Below are 25,001 nucleotides of genomic sequence, written 5' to 3'. Positions count from 1 at the left end.
GCAAGGTAGACCTAACCAACACGGCACGCGTATGCCCCGTCGGACCACACGGACCAACCCTTCCCCTCCCCGCCTCGAACTACAGAACCACCCCACCTTCATATAGTCAGCCGAGTTCAACGTGAGACCACCAAAAGTAAATATATGCATCCCGTTTCTCCGCGACTACTCGACTCGCCCTAAGGCGTGGTGATGCAGTTCTGTACTTTCGAAGTGAGGCAGTACTAGGCTTACCGGTTTCGACTATCTCCTACTCCCGGCATGCAGTTAGTACAATTCAATCCCCGATCAGCACTGCCGACAACGACCTGTCCTTAACCGACTCGAACGGGGCTAAGACACCCAGGAACCCTGTCCTGCTGCCATACCTATATATTATCATCATTCCCCGTCCGGTCTTAAATTTCCATTCATTCCATATCAAATTCAATACTCATGTACTGGAATACGAATATATTCTATCTCTCGCGAGTAACCGGAAATTACTCGGCTTCTAAATATCCTATATCTCGCGAGTGACAAATTCACTCGACTTCTATTGAGAACCATTAAGCATAGTACTTCTATCGTCCTATACATACTAGTATAACTCAAGGAAGTCTAGGGATCATGCAACTAGGGTTCCAAACAGTTCCTAAATCTAATGCACAAGTAATTAAAACATATATAGGTGTCATAATTTGAAATAGTAGGATGTGCACCCGGGCTAGCCTTGCGTCTGCTGCTCAGTACTGGGGTGAGCTGGGCCTTGGGCCAACTCCCCACGATCCTCCTGCTGCGGGGCTTGCCCCTATGGCTCCTGTGGCTCCGCAACCACCTCGTACACAATCTCCTCCGCCACGGCTGCTACACGTATGCATATGCATATGACATGAGAATGCATATATGATTTATAAAAATTACAAGTAACCTATATCCGAATTAAATTCTAACTAATCGCACCAACAACCACCTATTTAACCTTCTCAGCCACTGCCCTACCGGTCAGACCGGTGCCCCCACACCGGTCAGACCGGTCCCAATTTAACTCAAACGTGATACCGGTCAGACCGGTCCTACCCAGACCAAAAGCTATAAACCTTGGCGCGGCGAAAATTGCCCACCAAAATCAATACCTTTCTAGGAACTAGTTCAGGGGTGCACTTGGACGTGTTTGACCAGAGGAAATCGCTGAAGATCATCTAGAAAAGGAGATCGATCCAAACCAAGCTAAAATACCTTGAGTGAGCCCTTCCCCCGTGGAGAGCCTGGATCCACTGCACACTAGGGAAGGAATCGAGGAGATGAAGCTTCCCCACGCCGATTTGATCCGTTCTAGGTCTTGGAATCAAAGGGAGTGGGAGGTTTTGGGCTCAAGGGTTTAGGGGAGAACATGAGAGGGGGAGAGCTCGAGCAGGCGTGCTCAGCTCGCTGAGGGAGAAGTGAGTTGGTGGGGGTGAGAGAGAGAGGAGTTTAATTGATGTGGGCTCAAGAAAACAGTTGGTCCAACGTCCACCGGTCGGGCCAGACTGACCAAAAGATTGCTAACTTATGGTTTATTATTTAGGTTCGAAACTAATAACCTTGATTAGCTTAATTGCAGTGAATTAACAGCTGAGTGTTACACAGGGCAAGTTCATAGTAATGTTACAAGCCGAAAGACCACTATATAATCTCACGCACGACTAATCTCAAGGCATCAAGCAAACCAGAGCTCAGGAAATAAGAAAAAACAGAGAGAGCTTGAGCATTTCATTTTTCAGGAAAGCAAAGATGGCCACTGCCAGAGCTGCAGCCGCCATGGCGATGTTCCTCCTGGTCGCGCTCTCCGCCTCCCACACGGCGTCCTCCCTCCGCCTCGGCGTGTGCCGCGCCAGCGGCTACCTCCCCAGCCGGTCCGGCAACTGCGAGAAGAGCAACGACCCGGACTGCTGCGAGGACGGCAAGATGTACCCGCAGTACCGGTGCTCCCCGCCGGTGAGGCGAGCACCAAGGCCGTGCTGACGCTCAACAGCTTCGAGAAGGGCAAGGACGGCGGCGGCCCGTCGGAGTGCGACAACGCCTACCACAGCGACGAGGAGAAGGTGGTGGCGCTCTCCACAGGGTGGTTCAGCAACATGGCGCGCTGCGGCCACCGCATCAAGATCTCTGCCAATGGCAACTCCGTGTACGCCAAGGTGGTGGACGAGTGCGACTCCGTGCACGGCTGCGACAACGAGCACAACTTCGAGCCGCCTTGCGACAACAACATCGTCGACGCCTCGCCGGCGGTCTGGGACGCCCTGGGGCTCGACCAAAGCGTCGGCATGGTGGACATCACCTGGTCTGAGGAGGAGTGAGTGGTCGGGGTTCGAGTTCTCGACTCAACATAAGTGCTCACGTTCAGCTCAAGCTCTTAAATGTGCTCATGGGGGTATGGTTTGCATGATTGTTGTACGATATCTTTCATTTTCCCGCCATCAAAAGTTAAACTTTCTATTTTAAATTTTACCGAATTTAGAATGTTTTTTGTGTCGATGTGGAGACGTGGCGAGGGATGATAGTATTGTAGTCCTTTACAAAACTATCTTTGGAGACGTGGCGAGGGATGATAGTATTGTAGTCCTTTACAAAACTATCTTTGAAAACTTTGGATTTCTTTCTCTGACGTGTTATGGAATATATGTGGCATAAATATTTTTACATATTTGAAATCGATTGTGACACTAGATAAAAAAAAGGTATTGCATGCTAACTAAACTGTTATATTCCCTACCAGACGCAACTTGTTCTTTTAATTTTCATTTATGCATTTCAATTTTTTTCCATAGTTGTTTAAAGTGGTATACTAAAATTTCCAAATTTAGGCATAGTTTCCAAATTTTCATAATTTATAACGATTGATTTTTTTTAGAAACTGTGCATAGGATTAGTTAGATAGAACCTAAATCGATTTAGTATGGTGTTTATTTTGATCAACATAATGAAAAATGTTTGGTTTTATTTTAATCATTGTCTATTTATTTTTCCAGTTATATTTTGTTTCACTTATGAAAAGTTTGTTTAGGTTACAAATACTTCTTGGTAAAAAAGCAAACTTTTCTCAACTTAAAAATTCAAATACTATTTAACCAACGTTAATGCCATGTCTTCGAACCACAATTTAAGTCTACGTTAAAAAAGTTGTTTTCATAGTTGACGGTTGAGAAGTGAAATGTTGCGTGCGTAGCAAGGTTTAAAAACCACACTCGGCCTGTCCGGAGTGTAAAATGGGCTGCGGAGAATTAGACTTTGCATGTGCCAACTAGAAGGGATGAACAGAAATTGTTCTACAGCATGGTGAGGAGCAGCTTGTTATCATGTAACCTATGCACATCCCAGGTTGCTGTGTAGAACAAATTGTGGATTGGGTCGTGTTGTATAAAAGACCGGAACTCCCAAATTCTTTGAGATTTCCGATTTTACCAATTTGAATATGAAATTAACCTATGCAGATCCCGCGTTCCTGTGTACAATAAATCCTCTCCACGTGTTCACATCGAACGAGTTCAAACCATTTCATACGGCACGGAGAAAAACAACTAGGTCGTGCCCGGATTGCCGTCTCGGGTAATCACATCCATCAAACCATTCGGTACGTCATGTGCATCAACGCAAGTTCATACTGATGTAACAAACGGAAAGACCACTATATAATCCCATGCCCGACTAATCTCAAAGCAGCAAGCAAACCAGAGCACAGGAAATAAGAAAAACAGGGAGAGTTTGAGCATTTCATTTTCCAGGGAAGCAAAGATGGTCACTGCCAGAGCTGCAGCCACCATGGCGATCTTGGTCCTGGTCGCGCTCTCCACGTCGCACATGGCGTCCTCCCTCCGCCCCGGCGCCGGCCTCGGCGTGTGCCGCGCCAGCGGGTACCTCCCCGGCCAGTCCGGCAACTGCGAGAAGAGCAACGACCCGGACTGCTGCGAGGACGGCAAGATGTACCCGCAGTACCGGTGCTCGCCGCCGGTGACGGCGAGCACCAAGGCCGTGCTGACGCTCAACAGCTTCGAGAAGGGCAAGGACGGCGGCGGCCCGTCGGAGTGCGACAACGCCTACCACAGCGACGAGGAGAAGGTGGTGGCGCTCTCCACGGGGTGGTTCAGCAACATGGCGCGCTGCGGCCACCGCATCAAGATCTCCGCGAACGGCAACTCCGTGTACGCCAAGGTGGTGGACGAGTGCGACTCCGTGCACGGCTGCGACGACGAGCACAACTTCGAGCCGCCTTGCGACAACAACATCGTCGACGCCTCGCCAGCGGTCTGGGACGCCCTGGGGCTCGACCAGAGCGTCGGCATGGTGGACATCACCTGGTCTGAGGAGTGAGTCTGAGGTGATTGTGTCGGCTCTTTCTGTTGGCACTTGACACATGCTGTGATTAGAGGATACAGGTCAATGGGCTCATTGCCCTGCACTAGTGTATTGTATGATATATTATTATTGTATATGGAATAAATAGAGCATATGCAGCTTATAATCACTCTGTTTGCTGTGCTGATTGGCGCTGATTTGTTGTGAGAAAAAAATACTGCTGACTGACTGGTGGGCGGTGGCTGCTGCTAGTTTGGTGTAAGAAAAAAACACCGTTGACTGGTTGCAGTGAACAGAGTGAATGAACACTTATGAAGCAAGCAATGCGCTTGACACCAGTATTAAATTTACAGAGCTTAACATCACGGAATGGTGTGAATAGTGACGTATCCCAGTAAGAACCCGGCACCAATAATCTAGTGCTGCACTTTCACTACGTATCAAAGAGGAGATATGCTAATGGGAAATTGAATTCCACAGGTTCTAAAGCTGAGTACTAGGGATTACCACAGAAAGCTCATACAGCAAGTACGCGGACACTGGGAATCTGGGGTGCACCAAATCTGAGCGCCAAATTATACTCAGCTGTGAATTCGAGCATCACAACAATTTTAGCATTTTTTTAAGGGTCAACAAGAACACATATTGCACTGAGGAACCCCATCTGCTTCTGTTACGACTCAATTGAAGTCGAATCAGACGAGCAATCCAGAGGATTCCATGATGGTAAATTGGCTAATAGGGCTGCTTGATGGGTCTCATTAGTGGTACATACATAGTAGCAGGTGGATTCTTCAGCTTTGAACCAATCGTAGCTATCTCATACGGCTTCAACAAGCCTTGCCCGAACTGAACTCTGATCTGTTATAGGTACAATGCTGCCAATGAAAAGAAAATAGCTGTCAGTATTCCCTTGAAAATCACAAAAAAAAAAAGAAGTATGCATGCTAGTAATACCAGATGATACAACTCAAGAACATCGGCAAGCAAAAAGGGACGCTTGTGAAACTTGCCTGTAAAGTATTTCCCCTCCATTTATCACCTTCTTAGATATCCAGTCGGGAGCCAGATCCTCTAAAATATGCAGCTGCTCTTCTATCTCCCCTGGAGTGGAGAAGGATAACACACAATCAGCATAACTCAGGAAATATCAAGTATAATTTGCAGCTGTTACATTGATAATCAATTCATCATTACCTGTCTCTTCAATCTCCAAGTTGTTGGCAAGAATATAGTGGAAAAGTTCCTGTTTAGTGATTAGAGAATTCTTGGTAGAACGAGAAATATCACAGACTATGTCAAATGTGCTACGAAGCGATGCTATCTTTTCCTGGGTTTCCACTGGGTCTATTTGATTGGTTTTGTCTTTATAAGTAAAGGAGATAAGATCATTATCCTGCAAGGAAAAAGTTACATCAAAGAAATTAATTAGCTTAGAGTTACTCAAGTCTTTTTTTATTTGATAGGTAAAACTCTGCAAGTCCTCCAACTGTCACAAAAAAGAACTAAAAGAAACAGCAGGAGGAAGACATCTATTAGTCATACACCATGACATAACTTGAAAAACAGGAATACATTATTTTTTTAATGCATTTGTACAGGCAAAGTCATTCTATCTGACTAAACTATCGCTGGATAAGTACCAAGTTTATCAGTAAGCTACTACTGGTTATTTGTAGTCTAATACCTGGCTTATTTCCATAGCATCAACTACTGCACTGTCAACATTCTATGTATTATTGAACAGACACGGATAGCTGTTTCCTGAATATTGTATTAGATATTTAGATGAAGGTAGTTCGACGCTGTTTACCAATCCTATAACGAAAATCACGCATTTGAATGCAGAAAGAGCTGTCCAGGCTGTCCAGTGTCCATAGTTGCTCCATTGCACATTAGTTTTTTATTTTTCCAGAAATCAGAATCCAAGCACAAGGATTTTGTTATCTAACTTAGGTAATATATTGACTACCGCATCGGTGGTCCTCCAGCATTTAGTTATGTGCTAATCCATATAGAACAAATACAATTCTATCTAAAAAGGGCGTACCCAGTGCCGTAGGCTTCCCGCACTGTGCGGGGTCTGGGGAAGGATTGTTTTTAAGCCCCAAGCCTTACCCACACAAATGTGCAGAGGCTGGGGCTCGAACCCGGGACTTTCCGGTTACAGACGAAATCAGATCAGTACCTCTAGTGACTTGATGGAACTAGATGAATCTTCTGAGAACACGTCCTTTTTAGCTGTAGCCTCATGTTCCATTCCATCGTGATAAGACAGGCTTCCTCCTTCAAATTTTAACGATGTATTCAGTGATCTGCGGGCTGAACTGGTTGAACGTGGTTCAGAAATGTGTCCACATGTGGTCTCAAGTTTCTCAAGTGAAGTCGGCAATGGCCTTTTTGGTGTCTGCATTGCTGGTGTTCCAGCCAAAAATGATGATTCTGATGTCCCTTGTTTTGGTGTGCTCTCTTGACAACAAGAGATCAAATGGCGGCTTGGAGTAGCAGAAATTTCAGAGTTCACTGGAACTGGAGAATGCATGTCTTGCTTTTTAGGGCTTCTGTTTGTCCCTTCCGTATCATAAGCATGCACAGAACTCAGTTCTGCTGGATCAGATAGCAATTGAGTCTTTTCTGTTCCATCAGCAACAATTTTCTGTGATATGAGTTTTTGAAAAGTTTGTGGGAAGTGGGAAGCATGTGACAATCCATCCTCAGTGGTGCCCTGCAGAGGTGGCTCAGCAGCATGTCCATCAGATCCCTGAAGATATAACTTCTCCCTTGACCTTGAATTGAAGGGTTCTGGTAGGATTGCCTCAGGAATGTCTGTACCCTGCATACATAACAAACGCAACTAAAATGCTGAGTAAATTATCATGGCCTGAAGACTAATATAATATAACACCTTAAAAAGGCCCATACAGATATAACACCTTAAAAAGGCTCACTTGCGATGAAAGAATTTCAGTTAGAGATCAAACTAAGAAAAATATTGTACAGTGAAACTCTATTAATTAAACAACCACCTGAGCAAGGCCAAGTTAAATCAAGTTTAGTACCTTAATATGTTGAGCATCCAAAAAATTCAAAAGCTTTGAGTAAAACGCCTCGCAAATTGCCATTGATGGAGACTGATCTGGACTTGTACATTCCACAACATCCATGACAAGTGTGATTTCCATCTCAGGATACATGCATAAGCTTTTCTCATCATGTAAGAGTATCCTCTTTATCTGGATTGCTTCTGGAAATAAATGCTTCATCTGGGCCAAATGACTGTATGAGAATGTCCTGTAATGCAGAAAGATTACCATCCAACTGCAACAAAAAAAAACAAATAAAAAATAATAATCCATACAGATTGTTTCATTATAATTTGTACCTCTTTGTGAGTACTTCCACCTGGGTGGCAATATTCTTAAATGTAGACATCTTCTTCTGTAACCGTAGCAACCTTATAGAACTTTCCATTCTATTGAAAAAATTCAGCAAATCCTTGTGTCTGCATTGTGAATAAGAAAGACAAGGTGAAAAATCAGATGTTTGAGATATGAGATGCATGATGTATTGAGATAAAAAGTAAAATGGCTCACTTCTCAAGGAGTTCAATGCTTCCTGAAATTAGAGGTCGGCTAATACCAGGTGAAAGACTGTCATTATAGTCTTCATCATCTGTGTCATCCTCATCTTCCCCCAGCAGGTTTGCAAATTTGTCTTTGTACCTCTCTGCAAGCAAATTCCTTGCTAGTGAACTCACAACAACCCCTTTGCTTCTAGATTCAAGCTTCTCTGGAGTGGGTGATTCAATTTTGCTTCCAGAATCTTCCATGTCAGCTTTCATCTTGTGTATTGTTGAAGGGCTACTTGAGTCATTATCATTAGAAATTTGAGGCAATCCTTTCTCAAGGTCAAGCTGAGTAGTATTACCCTCACTCATTTTCAGCTCCAAACACTACATAATGGGATCATAAGTTATATGCTTTAAACTAAATCGAACACAAATGCAAAATGCATAGAAGGACATGGGTGAACTGCAGACAGTATGATAGAACGCTAGCCAAGGGTAGCAAACATCCACTAGTATGGTCATACTCATGCCTATATCCCCCTAGTAACACCACCAAGGTATTTCACAACCATCTAATCACAGCCACTCCAGTAAAAATTATTTATTACAGAAGATAGAAATCACAAATTCTCTACTCATGGAAATATAGACAAATCTGTTGAAGTCAAATCTAGAGTTTTGTATACACAAGAATTTAGTGACAAGAACGTTGCAGGATGTGAGCTATCTCAAATTCTAAACATCACACCATAAGCCTCAGGGGAAAACAGATACTGGACAGAGATATCTACAATCTACTACTGTACTATGAAGTGTGCTAAAAGAAAATATGAAATTCTACCTTCTCAACCCGCTACTAAATCTAAAAAACGTGTCGAAACAATTTAGCACAGTAACTTAAAACAAATTGAGTGAAAACTGCTCACTAATTCCGCTAAACCCTAGACGTTCCACTAGCACAGGCCACAGGACACAATCACACAACACACCTGCTGACCAGAAATCGCCGCCCCACTCGAACCAACGGCAGGCGACTGCGAAGGCCAAAATGACACCACGCCGGAGAGCGAATCCGAGTTGGAGACCGAGCGAAAGCGTCGCAGAATTCACGAAGCACAAGCAAACAGAGGACCCAGATCCCAGAAATTTACCTCCGGCTAGAGCTCGCGGAGCGCTCGGCGTCTCAGATCCAGAGGGGGGGCGGCGCCTCGGGCGCAGGATTCGCCGCGGGAGTTGGCCGGCGGCGGCGGGCGGGAGCGTGCGGCGTGCCGTTGTGGAGACTGGAGAGATGTCGGGGGGAGCGGAAAGCGGATGGGCAAAGAGGAAGCCAAAAATGGCGGAGCAAAAAAGCGAACGCCAACGCCCAGATCGAGCCCAACGGCTATATTTGTGGCCCTTTTTATACGCCAGCGTCAACCACTTGCCTGGGCCATTCTGTCTGTGCTTCCCGCTTCCAGCCCACGCGTTCTGCTCCAGCTGGGCCGGCCCAATCGAGCCCACGAACCTCTTGCTCTCCTCGCGTTTCTCTCCCCAACTCGGCCAAACCCGGATCGCAGCGACCTGCCGCCGAGGATGGATGCTCCTCCGCAACCGTGCGCCGCCGACTCCGAGCTGGAGCTCGCGCGGGCGCGGTGCGGCGCGCTGCACGGCCGCCTCGCGGCTTCGCCGGACCTGCCGCGCCATCCCGCGCTCCGCTCCCTCCTCCGCCTCGTCACCGCCGAGCTGGGCTTCCTCGCCTCGGCCCCCCGCCCGGACCCCGCGGCGCCGCTCTCCTCCAACCTGCCCCACCTCGCAGCGCTCCACCTCCTCCTCACCCACCCGGCCGTGCGGAGCCCGTCTCGGCTCGCTCCGCGCCCGGGGGTCGACTTCGCCTGCGCCTTCCGCGGCCGGCCCGCGTGGGCGCTCGTCTCCGCGAGCAACCCCGCCAGGCTCGCCTGGGCCCCGCGCGGGGGCCTCCGCGCCCGCGTCGCGGCGGTGCTGGACGCCGCGTGCGGCGCGCCGCCCGCCACGCGACCCGAGAAGCTGCTCCTCGCCTTCTCCCGCGGTGTCGGCGCGGACGTCGCGCTGGGGCTCGCGGAGGGGTTCGGGGCCGTGGAGACCGACTTGCTTGCGGAGTTCGTCGGCGTTTCGGAGGACGGGAACGAGGAAGGGTGGGTTGCCGTCAGCTTCAACGCGAGTGAGGAGATGAGAAGCTTCAGGGCGTTCGTGATTGATGTCGTGGAGGGTGCTGGCGAGGTTTTGCTGCCTCCGGAGGCCACGGTGGCTGAGGGAAGTCATGATGAGGAGGTGCCTTTGGGTTTTGAGGGAGCGTTTGGTGCCTTCGTGGGGAAGATGTGGAGGGAATCGAGGGAGCTGGTGAATTTGGACACCACGGCCCTGGTTGCTATAGTGTCAGGGATCAGCAACGGTGGAGTGGGGGAGTTGATGGCCGCGCCGGAGGCAGTGACCAGGGCAAGGTTCAAGTGCAACTACAAGTTCGTCATGGATCAGGTCATTTGGAAATGTTCGTTCTACAGTATAGAAGCTAGTATTTCGTTCCCCAGTTCTAAATGTTGTTATTTAGTTGTTAACTGTAATCAACTAAATGGATTTAATTGTGTTTCGTTGCAATTTGTATAAGGAAGCCCACACCAAAGACTTTACTTGAATCTTCAGAAATATGTTTCTGCAGTCCAAATTGATAAATGGTAATAGAAAGAGTGAATTACTATACTAGAGAACTGTGCACTTGCAAAAGAACCTCATGCAGTAGATCGTATCTTTGAATCATTCCATGCTTTGCTTGTAGGCACAATCCGAACTGCAGTTTCCAATACTCCTAGAGCTGGGTAAAGCAGTTGAGGGTAAGCAATGCATCATATGTGAATCTGTCAACTCAGAGTTCAAAGAAATTGTTTCGATGTGTGGTGGGCCTGAGGAAAAAATCAGAGCAAGACACTTACTGAAACAACTCACGTAAGTTCTGTTCCATAGCTAATTTGGTTATTCAAGATCCAGTATATTGTGCCATCAACAACCCTCATCTTTAGTTTTGAAGACGATTCTTCTGTTACCATAATATTGCATACAGCATTTAAGACATAACCCATCATCAGGTTTCCCTTTGAGAAATAACACATTATCAAGTTTGTGAGGCAGATTTTTGCTCTTTTCCTATCTTTATGTGGATTTCATTTCTGGTGCATGTAGTGCCCAATTGTAGCTGACAAATGATTTTCTTTGTTCTTCTGATCTTTATTTATTGAATAATATGTAGATGCACTGGGGTAAGATTGTTAGAAGTAAAAGTACTCAATGATTTGTCATTTCACCCTTGAATTTTTTGGAGTTGTGGGCCTTTACTGGCTGCCAAGTAAAATTTTGTAGTAACTTGCTAGCCTAATGGATCTCAACATAAATTGGTAGAACTCGCTATGTCATCTTTATATATTGAATAATATGTAGATGCACTGGGGTAAGATTGTTAGAAGTAAAAGTACTCAATGATTTGTCATTTCACCCTTGAATTTTGTGGAGTTGTGGGCCTTTACTGGCTGCCAAGTAAAATTTTGTAGTAACTTGCTAGCCTAATGGACCTCAACATAAATTGGTAGAACTCGCTATGACATCTATGTTGTTACACTTGATTTGCTAAATTGGTAGATAATTGAAAACTGCTTTAGCTTCTAGTAACTTGGAATGAAACATACTGCGGCTGCTAGCTGCCTGTTTCACCTTCCCTCTTCATCTGCACAAATATTTTGTTCTCCGATTCAACTAATATTTTCCTGTCCATACTAGATTGGTGCTGGACTAGAAACTCTAGTATTTTCCATACGTTACTATTATCATATCCTGTGTTTGCAAATGACCTTGAATTCGTTTTTTCCAACCACGCAACCAGTATCTTACAGAATACTGACCAACGCTTTTGGGCCTGCAGTGTTATCCCAGACAGTCCTTCAGCACGTATGATGGATCTTCCAACCACAAGAAAGCTCGCGATGAAGAGTAAAGTTGTTTTCGGTACAGGTGACCATTGGCGTGCTCCAACTTTGACTGCTAACATGGGGTTTGTAAGGGCTGTTTCACAGTCTGGTATGCCGTTGCTAACCATCGAGCACAGACCTCGGGCGTTGATAGGTCTGTAACAGAAGGTGGGCATGAACTAAGGTGTAGGTGTTCGAGATCCAAGCGTTGTAATTCTGTCCCTCCGGAACATGAATCTACCTGAAGTTGTAGTCATTTTAGTTGTGCTATATTCGGAGAGCTACGGTGCAGTGATGTCTACTCTGGTCCTGCTTGCTTTGTACATAACTTCATATGGTCCTGATCCATTGAAGTTTTTTGGAGTGAGAATAGTGTTTTCATTTATTGTACTTCTTACTGTCCTATACTCCGTAGTGTCCCTGTGACGTCAAAGTCGATCATTATGTGTGGCACTAGTTTTGAAGTCTTCAGCGCATAGGTGTGGATGAACGACTGAATGCATGACAAAGTCATACTCGTACGTGATAATTTCAGCTCACTGGACAAGCTCCCAAAAAAACAAGCTAGACGACTAATCACCCTTCAGAGTAGCTATGTTTTATGTTGCGCCAAACGCTACCACTCCACGAATAGCATTATAGCTGTCAGTGAAGACGTTTTAAGATACTTTTGGTACCTTATCAAGCAAAACATTCATATAGATGGTATAATAACATCAGAAAGTAGATGCATCCAGGAATTGATGATTCAAGCGTATAGATGAACATGGGTTTTATTTCCACACCAAAACTAGGACCGGCATATCAAATAGCATGATTGTTCTATCCACCCTGAGCTATTAGCTGTTAAATTGTACATAAACATTGAACAAATGTTTTCACAGACGTCCTCTGAGGCCACCCAGGGAAGCCCATCAACCGAGTATTTTTTTCAAAAAAAAAAAGGATGACACGAACTAGTAGGATTTTCCACAGTGAATCAAGCTGCCAGCCCCCAAGAAAAGCCCAAAAATTGCTGCGCTACCCACAGTGGTCTGTCCAATGTATCTGATCTTTAGCAAACCAGGGATCTGTGAAACAGAATAACACACTGATAAGCAGCCACAATAACCCTAGAAATAACTATAAAGTTGCATTCAGTTACATTTTTTCTTGTCAGTTAAATCAACAAAAGCTACATTATGCCATGAGTTTGATAAAGTAAATATCCACTAATGTTAATTGAATAGGCAAATAAGGCTTAATTTCAACAAAACATCAGTAGCACCAAGATATGTAGCACCTTTTGCGTCTTATAAGATAGGACGATAGATTTATTTTGTTTCAAATATTTTGATGCAACGACATCTAATAATTTATGAATGTTGTTCATAAAGAATGACACAAAACCAAATAATCAAATATTGAAAAGGGAATCAAATAAAAGCACTACCACAAAGCAATTTTCAACATAAGAAAGCAAACAATGTATGCTCACCTTGTATCTGAATGCCTCAAAAGTTCCATAGCAAGCACCTACACAGAAGGAAAAACATGCCAATTATGAACTCGGTACTCATATCCTATGGCAGTGGCAGCAGAAAGAAGGAAACAAAATGCCATTTATTTTCGTGATATTCATATCCTAGGAAGCGCGTAGGCTTGAGAACTAGTTACACGCAACTTTCCGTTAGAGCTACATCTTGAGTTAAACAGTTGTATCAGAGTTGTTTCCCAGAAGAAGCAAAGAAGCCAAGCATGTTAGCTGACCACGGTAGAAGCACTGGTCCTCTAACACATGCTGTAAAAACATGCCTAAAAAGTAATACTTTCCAGAGGAGAGTCTTTTCTGCCTTATACAATACCCAAAAGCAATAACTAGAAATGTAAGAATGCCAGAGACTAGTAGCCTAATACAACAACGATCATATCCAACCCTTTTCAACAGAGGAAAGTACAAAACCACCAGGTGGAACTATAGCTTTTCAACATAAATACCAATAAGTGGGGACATACAAACAATCGCAAAATCGCTGTCATCTTTCCATTATGAAGTCCAAATCAGCAAATAAAACCAAAATCCAATTATACTAATGGGGACGGAGTACATTCCACAGTGCTTTGAACGGTTTTTGATACTAGAAGTCATTCAGTCAAAAGCAAATAGAAAATCTTAGTACATTTTTTCATCCCAAGTCCTAACAACCAGCAGCAGATTCACCAAACGAGCAACAACCCTTAAAGCACACGCGATTGGGCAAACAACCCCCAACTAGAGCATCGATCAGGAGGCATCGTCCAGTACTTCAGCCTCCAGAAAGCTGCTACTCCCTAAACTTGGAACTCCTCACAAAGCTGCGTGGCTCGCACATCTGGGGCCGCAGAGCCCCCCAACTAACCAGGCGAACCACGGATCAGCAGCTAGCGCGAGAAGATCCCTCGAATCGCACACTAGTCCACCTCAACCTACCGCAAATCCACGGGCGAACCCGGACCACTTCGCGCGGATTGATAGAGGGCTAGGGTTTAAGGTTTTAGGGAGGAAGGGGGGCTCACCGACGGCTCCGCCGACCGCGCCACCGATGGCGGCTCCGGCGCCCACGCGCGCCAGGCAGCTGTCCGTCCTCGCCATCACCTCCTCTCGGCCTCTGCCGCCGCCGCCGCCGCCGCGCTCTCGTCCACCTCTCTTGGCTCTTTTTTTTTTTTTTTGGTGGACACCTCTCTTGGCTCTTGGCTTGCTGCCTTCCTCGCGGAATTCTTTGTTTTTTCTTGCGCGGATAATCCAGGTCGCCCGTTCGCAGCGCGCGTTTATGGGCCGGGTCGCTGTCGCGGCGTCTCGCGCAAGTCTTTTTCCGGCCTCGGGTTGGGCGGGGCTGTCCCAGGAGAAGTTTTCTTGGATTAGAAGTAAATAGTGCGTGTTGATTGTGACCCAAGAATTTGTTAATGCACAATATATTTTTAAGTAATGTAGGATTTAAAACTTGCATTGTAATGTACTACTCCTGGATCTAAATTTGGAGAGAGTGGTCCGCACGGAGCAAGAACGCGCTCCTCCTTGACGAACTTGGACTTAGGGCAGGTAATAAAGTGGTAGACTGTTAGAGAGAGAGGCTAAACTGCAAGTTGACTTGATGACTTTTCAGAAGTTCAGAGAGAGCGAGACTGCACGGATCCGTAAACATCGTCCATCGATCGGTACCTTCTGGATCAATGCCTACATTATTACGTTGGAGACTACTTTGGGGCAGGTGAACCGTGTTGACTTCGCAGCTCATACATGGCGCAAATTAATTTACATTTCTCACTTCGCTATCGCTTTTAGGTGGAGCAGCTGAGCATTGGGCCATTGGTGCACTTGTAAATCACCATGGCACCATGCGTCAGGGTTCAGCGCCTGGCGTTATCAGCGGTCGATTGTTGCGAGCGACACATCTGGATCCTGGGCGCTGGTCGATTGGTGCACTTGTAGTAAGTCTCTCCCCTGCCCTGTCGAGCAATGGTAGAGTCATTTGGTCGCTGTCAGCTAGTACTGCATTGTTCAGCTCAGCAGTCGTGGAAATCTCGCTCAAAGAACAGGTGAAAATGGTGAAATGAACTCTAAAAAAAGCCACGAGTATTATTCCTCTCTAACAGTAGTAATAATGTTACTAATACAGTATGCTACAATCTGTACACAAGATGAACACCACGGTTGGGGGCTGGAGCGCACGTGTGCAAAAACCACACGGCCAGGAGCTCTCTGCTCTGCCCAAAGAATCCAATCCAACGCAGCAACTCTAGTACCTCCCAATCCCAAGTCCCAACAGGAAATCCCAACGAAATCTAGAGGCTCAGCAACACGAAGGAACCGCAAAGTCACAGCTTGAAGCCGAACTTGCAGTTGCTGGCCTTGATCTTGATGGGGCTGCTGACGTCCATGATCCTGTCGACGACGAGGTCGCAGCGCACCCTGGCGGTGACCCTCCACAGCCTGAGGCCCCCGAGCTGGACGCGCACGGGCACGTCGGCGCGGAACACCAGCGGCACGGCCCCCTGCTGCTGCGCGTCCCGCATCCCGGACACGGCGGCGCTGGCCAGCTGCACCTCCCCGGCCATGGCGACCGCCAGCACCGTGGTGTTGCGGCGGCCCTGGTAGAAGGCCGGCAGCGCGCCCCGCGCCAGCGGGTACGGGCCGTACCACACGCTCAGGCTGGACCCGCGGCCGTAGTGGATCCCGATGCGCGCGTTCGGGTTCGCCGCCGTCACCGTCACGTCGAACGCCGCCCGCGCCGTGAGCGTGGACGGGTCGACCTGGAACGCGGACACGGCCAGGCGGTCCACCGAGTACCGCGGCGCCTGGGGCTTGAAGATGAGGTAGAGTGCGGCGGCGGCCGCGGCGGCGAGGACGGCCAGCACGACCGCGGTGGCGACGACGCAGCAGAGGAAGCGGCAGCAGCAGCCCCGGCCGCGGCGCTTTGGCGGCGGAAGCGGCGGCGCAGGCGGCGCCACGCGGCGCGGCGGCGGGGGCAGCGGGCCGTGCCCGTAGCCGCCGTGGCCCCGCTGCTGGTGTTGTTGTTGCTGGTTGCTCGCGCGCTGCGCCGGGTCGCCCTTGTCCGACTGGAAGGAGCCGCTCGGCACCAGCGGCGCCGACGGGCGGTTCCGGCCGGCCTCCAGGTCGACCGGGTGGATCCTCTGGTGGTCCGCCATGGCCGGACTTTCAACAGCAGCAGGCGCAGCTATGCGCACCAGCAGCTGCAGGCTCTTCTATCCGCGGCAGAAGCAAAGGGATCCGCGTGCGTGCTCGCTCTTCCCCCTCCCCACTCCGTTCCTCGCCGCAGAGACCCGCGCGGCTCTCTTTGTATATAGCAGGAGCAGCGGCGCGGGACTAGGCGTCACGCTCACGCCACTAGCCCACTACGGGGCGGTGGCGAGGAGGTGGAAAGGCGGTTGACTTGTTGAGGAGGGGAGGCCGGGAGGGGAGGCTTGTCTGTGAAGGCGGGGCGCAGCCGCGCAGGGTTTATGTGCGCGTGTCGGGTGAAGGCGACGGGAAGGAGAGGGAGGCGGGGACGTGAAGTCTCCACCAGCCCCCAACGACACTATGCGCGCCGGTCGTTGGGATGGCGCGTGGAAGCCAGCAAGTGGAAGGGAGCGGGGAGCGGCTGGTGGCGGCCGAGACGCGTCGGCGCGGCTGCCTTTTTCTCAACGGGGGGGTGGGGGACGGACGCAGACGGCTCCATGCCCGATGCACCATGCTGCACATGGGGCGCACGAAACGCACACGGAAACGGGCCGCGCGTGACGCCCCTGTGATCGGGACGCTGCAGCCACCGCGCCGGCACGCGGCGAGTCGGGTCGGCGGAGAGCTGCCCGCCCCACGCAGCAACGCGGCGGCTCTGGCTTCACGCTGCCGCTCCGCGTCCCGCCGCCGTCTGATGAGAGGCTCTGCCCGGTCGGTGGCTAGGTCAAGGTGACTGTTGTTAGTAGTAGTGCCGAGCATGTTGCTGAGCGCTTAACGCTTTTTATTACAAGATGTTGACTATAACTGAGTGTGAGTAATAACTGCGCAACCACTTGCGAGATGACTGCGGTTTCCGGTAACGGAAGACTTAGACGCGGGCAGCTTCGCATAGCTTAGGGCACTCCGCGAAGGTACAGTAAGGCTCGCGAGAAAGTTTGAATTTTGGTACTGTGGCATATTTCATTGTTATTTGATAAATAATATTTAATTATAAACTAATTAAGTCTAAAAAATTCATCTCATACTAATTAGTTAGACTGTAAAATTAGTTATTTTTTCAACTATATTTAATGCTCCATACATATGTTTGAACATTCGATGTGACAAGTATTTTAAAAAAAATTGAGAACTAAACATGGCCTAAATTTGCTCTCTATAAATATATCTATCTCGTCTATAGATAGGAGAGTAGACAATCTATTTAACAATCTAGCTATAGAAATAGTTTACTAAATTTTGAGGGACCCACACACCCAAATATTTTATTAACCTCACGGCTCCTTACTCCACCGTGGGTGTGTGCCTGGCTCGTGGGCCATGGTACGCCTCGTGTTCCGTCAGAACATAGGAAACCACATTGTTGGGGCCATTGGCATGAAAAAAAGCCGTGCTAGCGAGGGTCGCTGCGCCTGGCGACGCTTTTCTTTCTTCTCCTCTCTCTCCGACGTGGACTACTAGCGACATTCCCCGTTTAGTTCCCAAAAATTTTCACCTCCCCTTTAAACACATGTATGAAGCACTAAATGTAATTAAATAACAAAACTAATTACATAGTTTGGATGTACACGACGAGATAAATCTTTTGAGCCTAATTAGGGCATGATTAGCCATAAGTGCTACAGTAACCCACATGTACTAATGATGCGGTCAAAGGCCTCAAAAGATTCGTCTCGTGGTTTCCAATTGAGTTCTAAAATTAGTTTTTTAATTAGTGTCCGAAAAACCCTCCCGACATCTGATCAAAATGCTGACGTGACATCCAAAAATTTTTGGGGAAGGAACTAAACGCCCCCTTAAAGGCCCGTTGCGGCGCCCTTATGGTCATGACTGTAGGATGTAAGGTCAGTCAGTGAAAATATAATTGCAAAACTGTGTACTAGATAATTAAGTCGGAGAAGTGTTATGGTAATAACTGCCATGTCAGTAAATTTAAGGCACAGCCTGAAGATGCCGGCGACAACTGCAGGCAGCTGCGACGGGGACGGTGTGGAATAAAACAAGGCGATTGAGGGAATGGAGAGCGGAAAGCTGCGACGTTGGATATTTTTGCCTTCCGTTGTGCTGGCACGGCTACTCAACAGCTAAATTGTTTTCTTTAGGAGGAGCTAAACTGTTCGTGGACCCTCGATGGTTTATTGGGGTAAGCGATCTGGTCAAAGAAGAATCTCCATTCGATAGGCGTAGCAGGGTTGAAACTCAAATCCCCATTCAATGCGCATGATTGTGGTGAAGGATTTTTTTTTGAAAAGCTAAGTCAATACTCAATCTGCCCAGTGGTTACAATTTACAACAGTCTCGGTAGCAGCTGAGGTCCTGGGTTCGACTCCCCATGAGAACAATTTTTTTAGGATTCAACAGCGTTTGTACTTTCAGTGGTAGTCGACGTTCCCGTCGACAGCGGAGCGCCTGTGATGACTTCGTCAATCTCGAGGATTTGCCGGCTCAGTCTCTCGAAGGTGCTTATAGGGGTAGGGTTGCGTGCATGTATTCATAGAGATGAGTGCGCGTGCGTGTTTGTGAGCGTCTGCGTCTGTATTGTGTTTTTAAAAAAAATACTCAATCAGAGGTGCTCATAGGGGTAGAGTTGCGTGCATATATTCATAGAGATGAGTGTGCGTGTATGTTTGTGAGCGTCTGCGTCTGTGTTTCTAAAAAAACTCAATCAGATGTACAGTTCTTTTAAAAAAAATGCATATAATGATAACTTGCCTGGTCCTTCCTCCTTTCCCCTTGCTATAGTAGGGACAGGGCGAAAGGGCGAATCGACGGCGAGGTAGGGTTCCGGCGGCGATTTCGCCGGCTCCCTTCCTCTCCGGCGGCCGATACGGCGCCGGAGAGGGAGGCGAGCCTGTGAATCGCCGTGCGGATGTATATAGGTTAGATAGTTTTTTATCTAGACCTTCGGTTTGCTTGCCGTCGGCGACGACGGTGCAGCTACGGTTGTCGGAGGTAGCGGCCGTCATGGTGCTCCTCTGTTGGCGAATAAAAGTGATCTCCGGTGATGGCGACGAGTACGGCTTTCATCCCCGGTGAGATCTTCGGGAGGTTAGTGACTTCCTCTTTTTGTGCGAGAGGGGAACGTCCTTCCCCTGCTTCGCAAGTCTTCGCCGACGACGACGGCAGTCTTGCCGTCGACCTCGACGATCTTTTGGTCAAGTCACTGATCCTCCCTGTGGTCCTTCTCTTTGCATTGGGGAGGGATATGTTGTGCTCCCCCGTGAGCTTCTCTTTCCGGTCTGCTGACTCCGGTGGGAGGAGGCAACACCACCCTTTGCTCTGGTGACGTCGAGTTGCTGGAGCTTGCTCTTCCTCTTCCCCCGACGGTGAGCTCGCCGATATCCTTTTAGTGGCTCAAATCCATCTCGACAGGAGGTCTGGGGTGGTGGTTCTTGCGCCTTTTCCAAGTTCTGGAGGCTGCCGGCGGTGGATCTGGAAGTGGATGCTTCGATTTTGGTCCTGGTGCAGGCGAATCGAAGCTCGGTTCGACAAACGGGATCTCTGAGAGGAGGAAGACGAACGGGAGCTCTTGGGACTCCTTTGTAATTTTCTTTTTCTTCAGAGTCCTTTATGTAAAATGGGGGTTGTACTATTCCTCAATTTAATATATCTTCCCTTTCGAAAAAAATGCATATAAAATAGACAGCCAATTACTCAATTGGCCGGGACTGTTACCATCCCCAGACCCCAAAAGGTGTCGGCACGGTTCGCTTTTTTTCTTACTAGCACTAGTTTTTTTAAGAAAAAAATACTACTCGTAGTAGTTGTTTTCCTCTGTCAGGGTTTTCTTCTTATTCCTGAGCATGCGCAAGCTTAATGCATCTTGTCTCACACAGTCACACCCCCAGTTCTAAATTCCAAAAGCGTATCAGTTATTATTATCCAAGCACACGATACAATAGAAACTGACTTATAGTTTGTTTTTTTGAGTGGAACTGACTTATAGTTCGCGGGCCAACTAGCCACTCAGGTTGTATCTCTGGATGGGCCTCCCGGATTCGTGTCCCTCGTCGTGGGCCTGCTACGTCTTGGGTCGCAACGAGCGATCCATCAGCAGCGATTTGGCTGTTGGCAATTGGCATCGAGCTGCTACAGTTTCAGAGGCGAAACAGAGGCGATTTTCCTTCCCAGCGCCGATCTCGCCGGATTTCCTTCGCCTCCGGTGGCCCTTCGGTCGCCGGAGGGAAGGGAATCTTGCGATTTTGATAGCTGGTGTAAATAACCCCTATTACTACTATAGTTTGCTAGGGCTAGAGTAGGGTTAGGTTTCCTGGTGATGGCGTTGCCGGTCACCAGTTTTGGATCCCTCCATGGCGGCTCTGTTGGCGTCTGTGCAGGTGGTTTCGGTGACACAGCGCTACGGAGGTTTGTTGTGTCGAGTTTCTCTGCCGTTGGTTTTGCTGGAGGGGCAGGTTCTGGTGGTGACCGTTGTTTGTGCGAGCTTGGCGGAGGTTTTGTTACCGGTGATGTTTTCTTTGATGCCTCCCTTTGCGCCGGTGTTCGAATTCTCTGTGGGTTTATTAGTGCCGTCAGTGCTTGCAACATCAATGGTATCGTCGATCCCTTGACAGATTGAATGGAGTGCGGAGGACTCAAGGTGGCTTTACCGGTGGTGAATATGACTTTGCTACTGGTGTTTTGTCCCTCCAAGGGGCTCTGGTGGTGCCAGGATTTCTCTTGAGAGGTTTTTCCTCCACCTTCTCGTGTGTACGGGTTGGTGTACGCTCTGCCAACTCGCTAAGAAATTGGGTTGGTTATCTTTTCCCATCGCTTCTGGTGGTTTTCTTCCCCTTCTGGGCGACTCGTCGTTGTGTGAAACGGGGCTGTTGGTGATTGAGGTGCCAGATCCCCTGCTATCCAGCGATGATTGGCTTGTCCGTTCAATGTTCACAACACATGTTGGAGTTACTGACGTGCTGCTCATGGTGCCTCTGAAAATTTATGATGTTCTTCGTTGGGAAGATGGTCGGCTTCACGGGCGGCAGGTTCGACCGTCGGCGACGGGACGACCGGGAGAAACTTGCAAGGATTTGGTTGTAATTTGTTTTACTTTCAAAATCATCTTTGTAAGTTATGGAGTGTAAAGTATCAGAAGCTTCTATAAAATATAATCCCGGTTTCTCAAAAAAAAAATGGCATCGAGCTGGAAGGCATGGTGGTGATCGAGCTGGAGCCGGTGGCGGCAGACTAATCGGAGCGACTTTCTACGTAATCATCTGGACTCTACGGGGTAACTAATCTTGACACCAAATGCTGGCCAATTCATATTCCATGGTAATAATTTCAAGTTACGTGCGCGCCTGATTCAGATTGCGGCATTCTTAGCATTGCTCTTTTTTTTTTTGGAGCTGCATTAGCATTGTTATTACTGTAAGTTGCCGAGCTGCCATGACCGAGATAACAGTATGCAAATGGAGAATTTTCTGAGATGCGTCTGGATTCTGCTGCATCGCTGCCGTCACAAGACGCTGAGCTGGCCCTGTAAACCTCTCCTTGCTGCTATCCATTCCATGCCAAACCTAAACTGCCACTGCCAGTTCAGTAGTAGTTTGGAGCTGAGAGACTTGAGAAAATAGAGGTCCGTGCTGTGCATACGCGTTGGATTGGGTGATGGCACACTGACCTAACTAATTCCTGCAAAACATGCCTAATGCATCACCACATATCACGCCATGGCGCGACGCCATGCTCGATCTGGGTGGTCGCGCGGTCCACCGGGTGTGGCGCGGCCCCGCCATCCGGGTCTTGATTCTCGAAGAGAGCACCGTGCGATCCGGGCGGCGAGACGCGACCGCCACGGACCAGTTCGAGCCGCCAGAGCTGCACCACCACACGTGCAAGTCGAAGTCGGCGAAATGCCTCAAGCTTGCCCTTGTGTTGCGCTTGCGCGCGGAAGCCGGCCGCCGGGGCCCTTCCGCGCGGACGCGGCCGGCCACCGCCCACCGGTGTAGGCGTTCGGGCATCGGAATTCGGAACCGTAGCGCATCGTGCTGCCTCCTTTAATTTTGCCAAGGGACCATGGCGGCGAGACGCGCAAAGAGACCGACGGAAGTTGCAAGACGATCGGACGATACCTACGGTTACCGGATTACCGCGAATAGGTAAGCTAGCAGTACGTCGCCACGCGCCGCGGCGGTTGGTGGGCCCGAAGCTCTCCATCCTTCCCTCCCCCTACCTGATGATCCTCCTCGACCGCCCTCGTGAGTCGTGACCCTACAAACGGGGAGCTCGATCGCCTTTGAAGCCGGAGCCAACCGGCACGAGCCCAGGACGTCGCCGGCGGATGCGATGCCACCAGCCGCCGCGTCGGCGCGCCGACTTAAAACATTGGGTGCTCTAGGTTAGGTTAAGATGGGGAGGTGGTGAATTAGGTACTATTAAAACCTTAACCTATAGCTCCAACTAATTTGCACAAAAATTTAAACTAAAACAAGCTAACTAGATGTGCAACTACGGTTCACCTTAGTGTGTAACCCTCATCCCAAAAGAGTTTTGCAACCTATAGCCAATCCTATCAATATACTACACTAAGAAGGTAAAAGCACACAAGTTGCAATATGAAATGCGGAAGCTTAAAGAGAGGGATGAGAGGAAGCGAACTCTCGACACGAGGATTTATCCCGTGGTTCGAATTGCCACAAAGACGCCCCTACGTCCACGTTGTTGAAGCACTCATGAAGAGTATCGGTTCCCGGCAATCAAGTCTCTTCCGTGAACACAATCACGGTCACCTTGATCCCGATCTTCACTAAGAGAGATTGCCCACGAAGGAGGGGTCTCCGTCCCCCGCACAATGTCGTCGATGCCGCTCCACACCAAGCCAGAGGTTCGTTGACTTGCCGGCGAGCCACCAATTGCTCCAAGGGGCCGGTGCACCGTAATACAAGTGTGGTTCACTCTAGAACCAGCCACAAGGATCTCAACCTTGCTTGTTCACTCACTCAAGAGCTAATTTAGCACTCACATTTTACAAGGCTAGTGCTAAAATCTAAGGATATGATCAATGAGCTTTTGTATGGTTTGGAGGTGTTCTTGGGTGTGTATGAGATGTCTTGGGACTCCAGCAAACTCCAAATGACCGGGGGAGCACATATATATAGGCTTCCAAGTCAAAATAGCTGTTTGTAGCCGTTGGCAGATTTCTGCGCAGGCATCGGAACTTCCGGTGCAGAGGCATTGGTTCTTCCGGTCACTCTGTGCTCTGAACTAGCCGTTGGCTTCTCTAATATGGCCGTAGCAACTTCAGGAACCATCGATTGAACCGATGCTTAGGCGTCGGTTCTTCCGGTGACACTTGATCCGCAGATAGCCGTTGCACCTTGCTGACATCATTGCACCGACTCTTGCTCCGAAGGGGCATCGGTTCATCCGGTGCTGAAAGCTTGGCTGCTGCACGCTTGACAACATCTCTGGAACATAGTACGTTGATTGCACCGATGCTTTACTTGACACCGTCGGTTCAACCGGTGCTTCACTTCTTTCTTCACTTGATCTTCAGAGGCGCCCAGTCTTGCACCTAAAGCAGGGCCGTCGGATCTTCCGACAATCATTGGATGCACCGATGCTATGGGCATCGGTTCTTCCGGTGCTACTGATTTCAGTAGAACTCGTCAAATTCAGCGTTTATTTGAGTTCATTCTTCGTGTTTTGTTTTGTATGACCTTTTCACTTCATCTCTGAGATCTAGAAATGTTCACTTAAAAAACCATTAGTCCCATTGATTGCGTTGACATGTGATCACCAAAATCACTCGAAATGACATAGGTGCATGTTGTTACACGACTGCTTCCTGGCCAGCGTACGTGGACACCAACGCGTCCATGATGACGAGGACAGAACTCAAAGAACAAGCAACCATCAAGTCATGCAATAGTTTTTCTCTTTTTCCATGACTAGGTCTCGTGCCATGCTATGGGCACATAATTTTTGAACAAAAAGATTATTCTTAATAAATATGGTAAGAAGACAATAGACATAATTAGCATGATATCTCTTCGCAGTTCCACCTGATTTTAGAAAAATAATATCTTATATACTAGGTGAACTTTTACAAAATTTTAAAAATGATATCATATGAATTGACAAATCGTTGTAGTCAAGTAAAGCTGCAGCCAGCGCTGGCTCTGCGCACGTGAGCCTAGGGTCGGTTGCGAGGGGGTGGATGGGTTCGACCCCGTGGTTCTCTATACACGGGTGATGAGGACACTATCTTCTTTTTAATGTGTGTCTATATATCTTTATCTCTATCTTTATACTATTGTTGGGGTTTTACCCCCGAACAGTCGAGAGATGAGATAGAATAAGAGGACCAGCAAGTCAAACAAGCAAGAGAGCAAATAAGTAAGGAGCCAAGAGTTCCCCATCTCCTCCTCATGGGGGCTATTTATAGGGAGGAGGAGGTGGTTGTTTATACTTATTCCATTGGTGAGGTCAAATATTACAAGAAGGTTCTTGATGT

General features: G+C 48.2%; 4 protein-coding genes and 1 pseudogene across 4 annotated transcripts; 2 read left to right on the top strand and 3 right to left on the bottom strand.

The window, feature by feature from the left end:
- The first annotated feature begins 1,779 nt into the window (after positions 1-1,779).
- On the top strand, positions 1,780-4,474 carry LOC120647805 (annotated as a pseudogene).
- A 294-nt stretch (positions 4,475-4,768) lies between these two features.
- On the bottom strand, positions 4,769-9,248 carry LOC120650681 (CDT1-like protein b). The gene is made up of 8 exons (XM_039927893.1): positions 9,034-9,248; positions 7,908-8,266; positions 7,697-7,816; positions 7,374-7,605; positions 6,503-7,147; positions 5,512-5,710; positions 5,328-5,418; positions 4,769-5,192 (listed from the first exon to the last, which is right to left on the bottom strand). Exons 2-8 carry the CDS (start codon positions 8,249-8,251, stop codon positions 5,135-5,137), a joined length of 1,689 nt encoding a protein of 562 aa, XP_039783827.1. The 5' UTR covers positions 8,252-8,266; positions 9,034-9,248; the 3' UTR covers positions 4,769-5,134.
- A 160-nt stretch (positions 9,249-9,408) lies between these two features.
- LOC120650682 lies at positions 9,409-12,240 on the top strand. The gene is made up of 3 exons (XM_039927894.1): positions 9,409-10,372; positions 10,671-10,837; positions 11,805-12,240. The coding sequence occupies exons 1-3, from the start codon at positions 9,455-9,457 to the stop codon at positions 12,010-12,012; spliced, it is 1,293 nt and encodes a 430-aa protein (XP_039783828.1). The 5' UTR covers positions 9,409-9,454; the 3' UTR covers positions 12,013-12,240.
- A 334-nt stretch (positions 12,241-12,574) lies between these two features.
- On the bottom strand, positions 12,575-14,656 carry LOC120650683 (reactive oxygen species modulator 1-like). Its single transcript, XM_039927895.1, has 3 exons — positions 14,386-14,656; positions 13,328-13,365; positions 12,575-12,920 (listed from the first exon to the last, which is right to left on the bottom strand). The coding sequence occupies exons 1-3, from the start codon at positions 14,459-14,461 to the stop codon at positions 12,807-12,809; spliced, it is 228 nt and encodes a 75-aa protein (XP_039783829.1). The 5' UTR covers positions 14,462-14,656; the 3' UTR covers positions 12,575-12,806.
- Positions 14,657-15,420: 764 nt separating this feature from the next.
- Positions 15,421-16,791, bottom strand: LOC120650680 (NDR1/HIN1-like protein 6). Its single transcript, XM_039927892.1, has one exon. It carries the CDS (start codon positions 16,513-16,515, stop codon positions 15,685-15,687), a length of 831 nt encoding a protein of 276 aa, XP_039783826.1. The 5' UTR covers positions 16,516-16,791; the 3' UTR covers positions 15,421-15,684.
- Between the last annotated feature and the right edge of the window lie 8,210 nt (positions 16,792-25,001).

The sequence above is a fragment of the Panicum virgatum genome, chromosome 9K (genome assembly GCF_016808335.1).
Source record: "Panicum virgatum strain AP13 chromosome 9K, P.virgatum_v5, whole genome shotgun sequence".
Lineage (NCBI taxonomy): Eukaryota > Viridiplantae > Streptophyta > Magnoliopsida > Poales > Poaceae > Panicum > Panicum virgatum.
The sequence above is the reverse complement of the archived record's forward strand: the minus strand, read 5'-3'. Positions and strand labels throughout refer to the sequence as shown.

Coding starts and splice junctions, on each gene's coding strand:
- LOC120650681 (XM_039927893.1), bottom strand. CDS start 8,251: ATGAGTGAGGGTAATACTACTCAGCTTGACCTTGAGAAAGGATTGCCT. Junction 7,606..7,696: donor GTGGAAGTACTCACAAAGAG/GTACAAATTATA, acceptor TCTGCATTACAG/GACATTCTCATACAGTCATT. Junction 5,419..5,511: donor CTTGGAGATTGAAGAGACAG/GTAATGATGAAT, acceptor TCTCCACTCCAG/GGGAGATAGAAGAGCAGCTG.
- LOC120650682 (XM_039927894.1), top strand. CDS start 9,455: ATGGATGCTCCTCCGCAACCGTGCGCCGCCGACTCCGAGCTGGAGCTC. Junction 10,373..10,670: donor ACAAGTTCGTCATGGATCAG/GTCATTTGGAAA, acceptor CTTTGCTTGTAG/GCACAATCCGAACTGCAGTT. Junction 10,838..11,804: donor CACTTACTGAAACAACTCAC/GTAAGTTCTGTT, acceptor TTGGGCCTGCAG/TGTTATCCCAGACAGTCCTT.
- LOC120650683 (XM_039927895.1), bottom strand. CDS start 14,461: ATGGCGAGGACGGACAGCTGCCTGGCGCGCGTGGGCGCCGGAGCCGCC. Junction 13,366..14,385: donor CGCGGTCGGCGGAGCCGTCG/GTGAGCCCCCCT, acceptor CCTTCTGTGTAG/GTGCTTGCTATGGAACTTTT. Junction 12,921..13,327: donor TTGAGGCATTCAGATACAAG/GTGAGCATACAT, acceptor TCTGTTTCACAG/ATCCCTGGTTTGCTAAAGAT.
- LOC120650680 (XM_039927892.1), bottom strand. CDS start 16,515: ATGGCGGACCACCAGAGGATCCACCCGGTCGACCTGGAGGCCGGCCGG.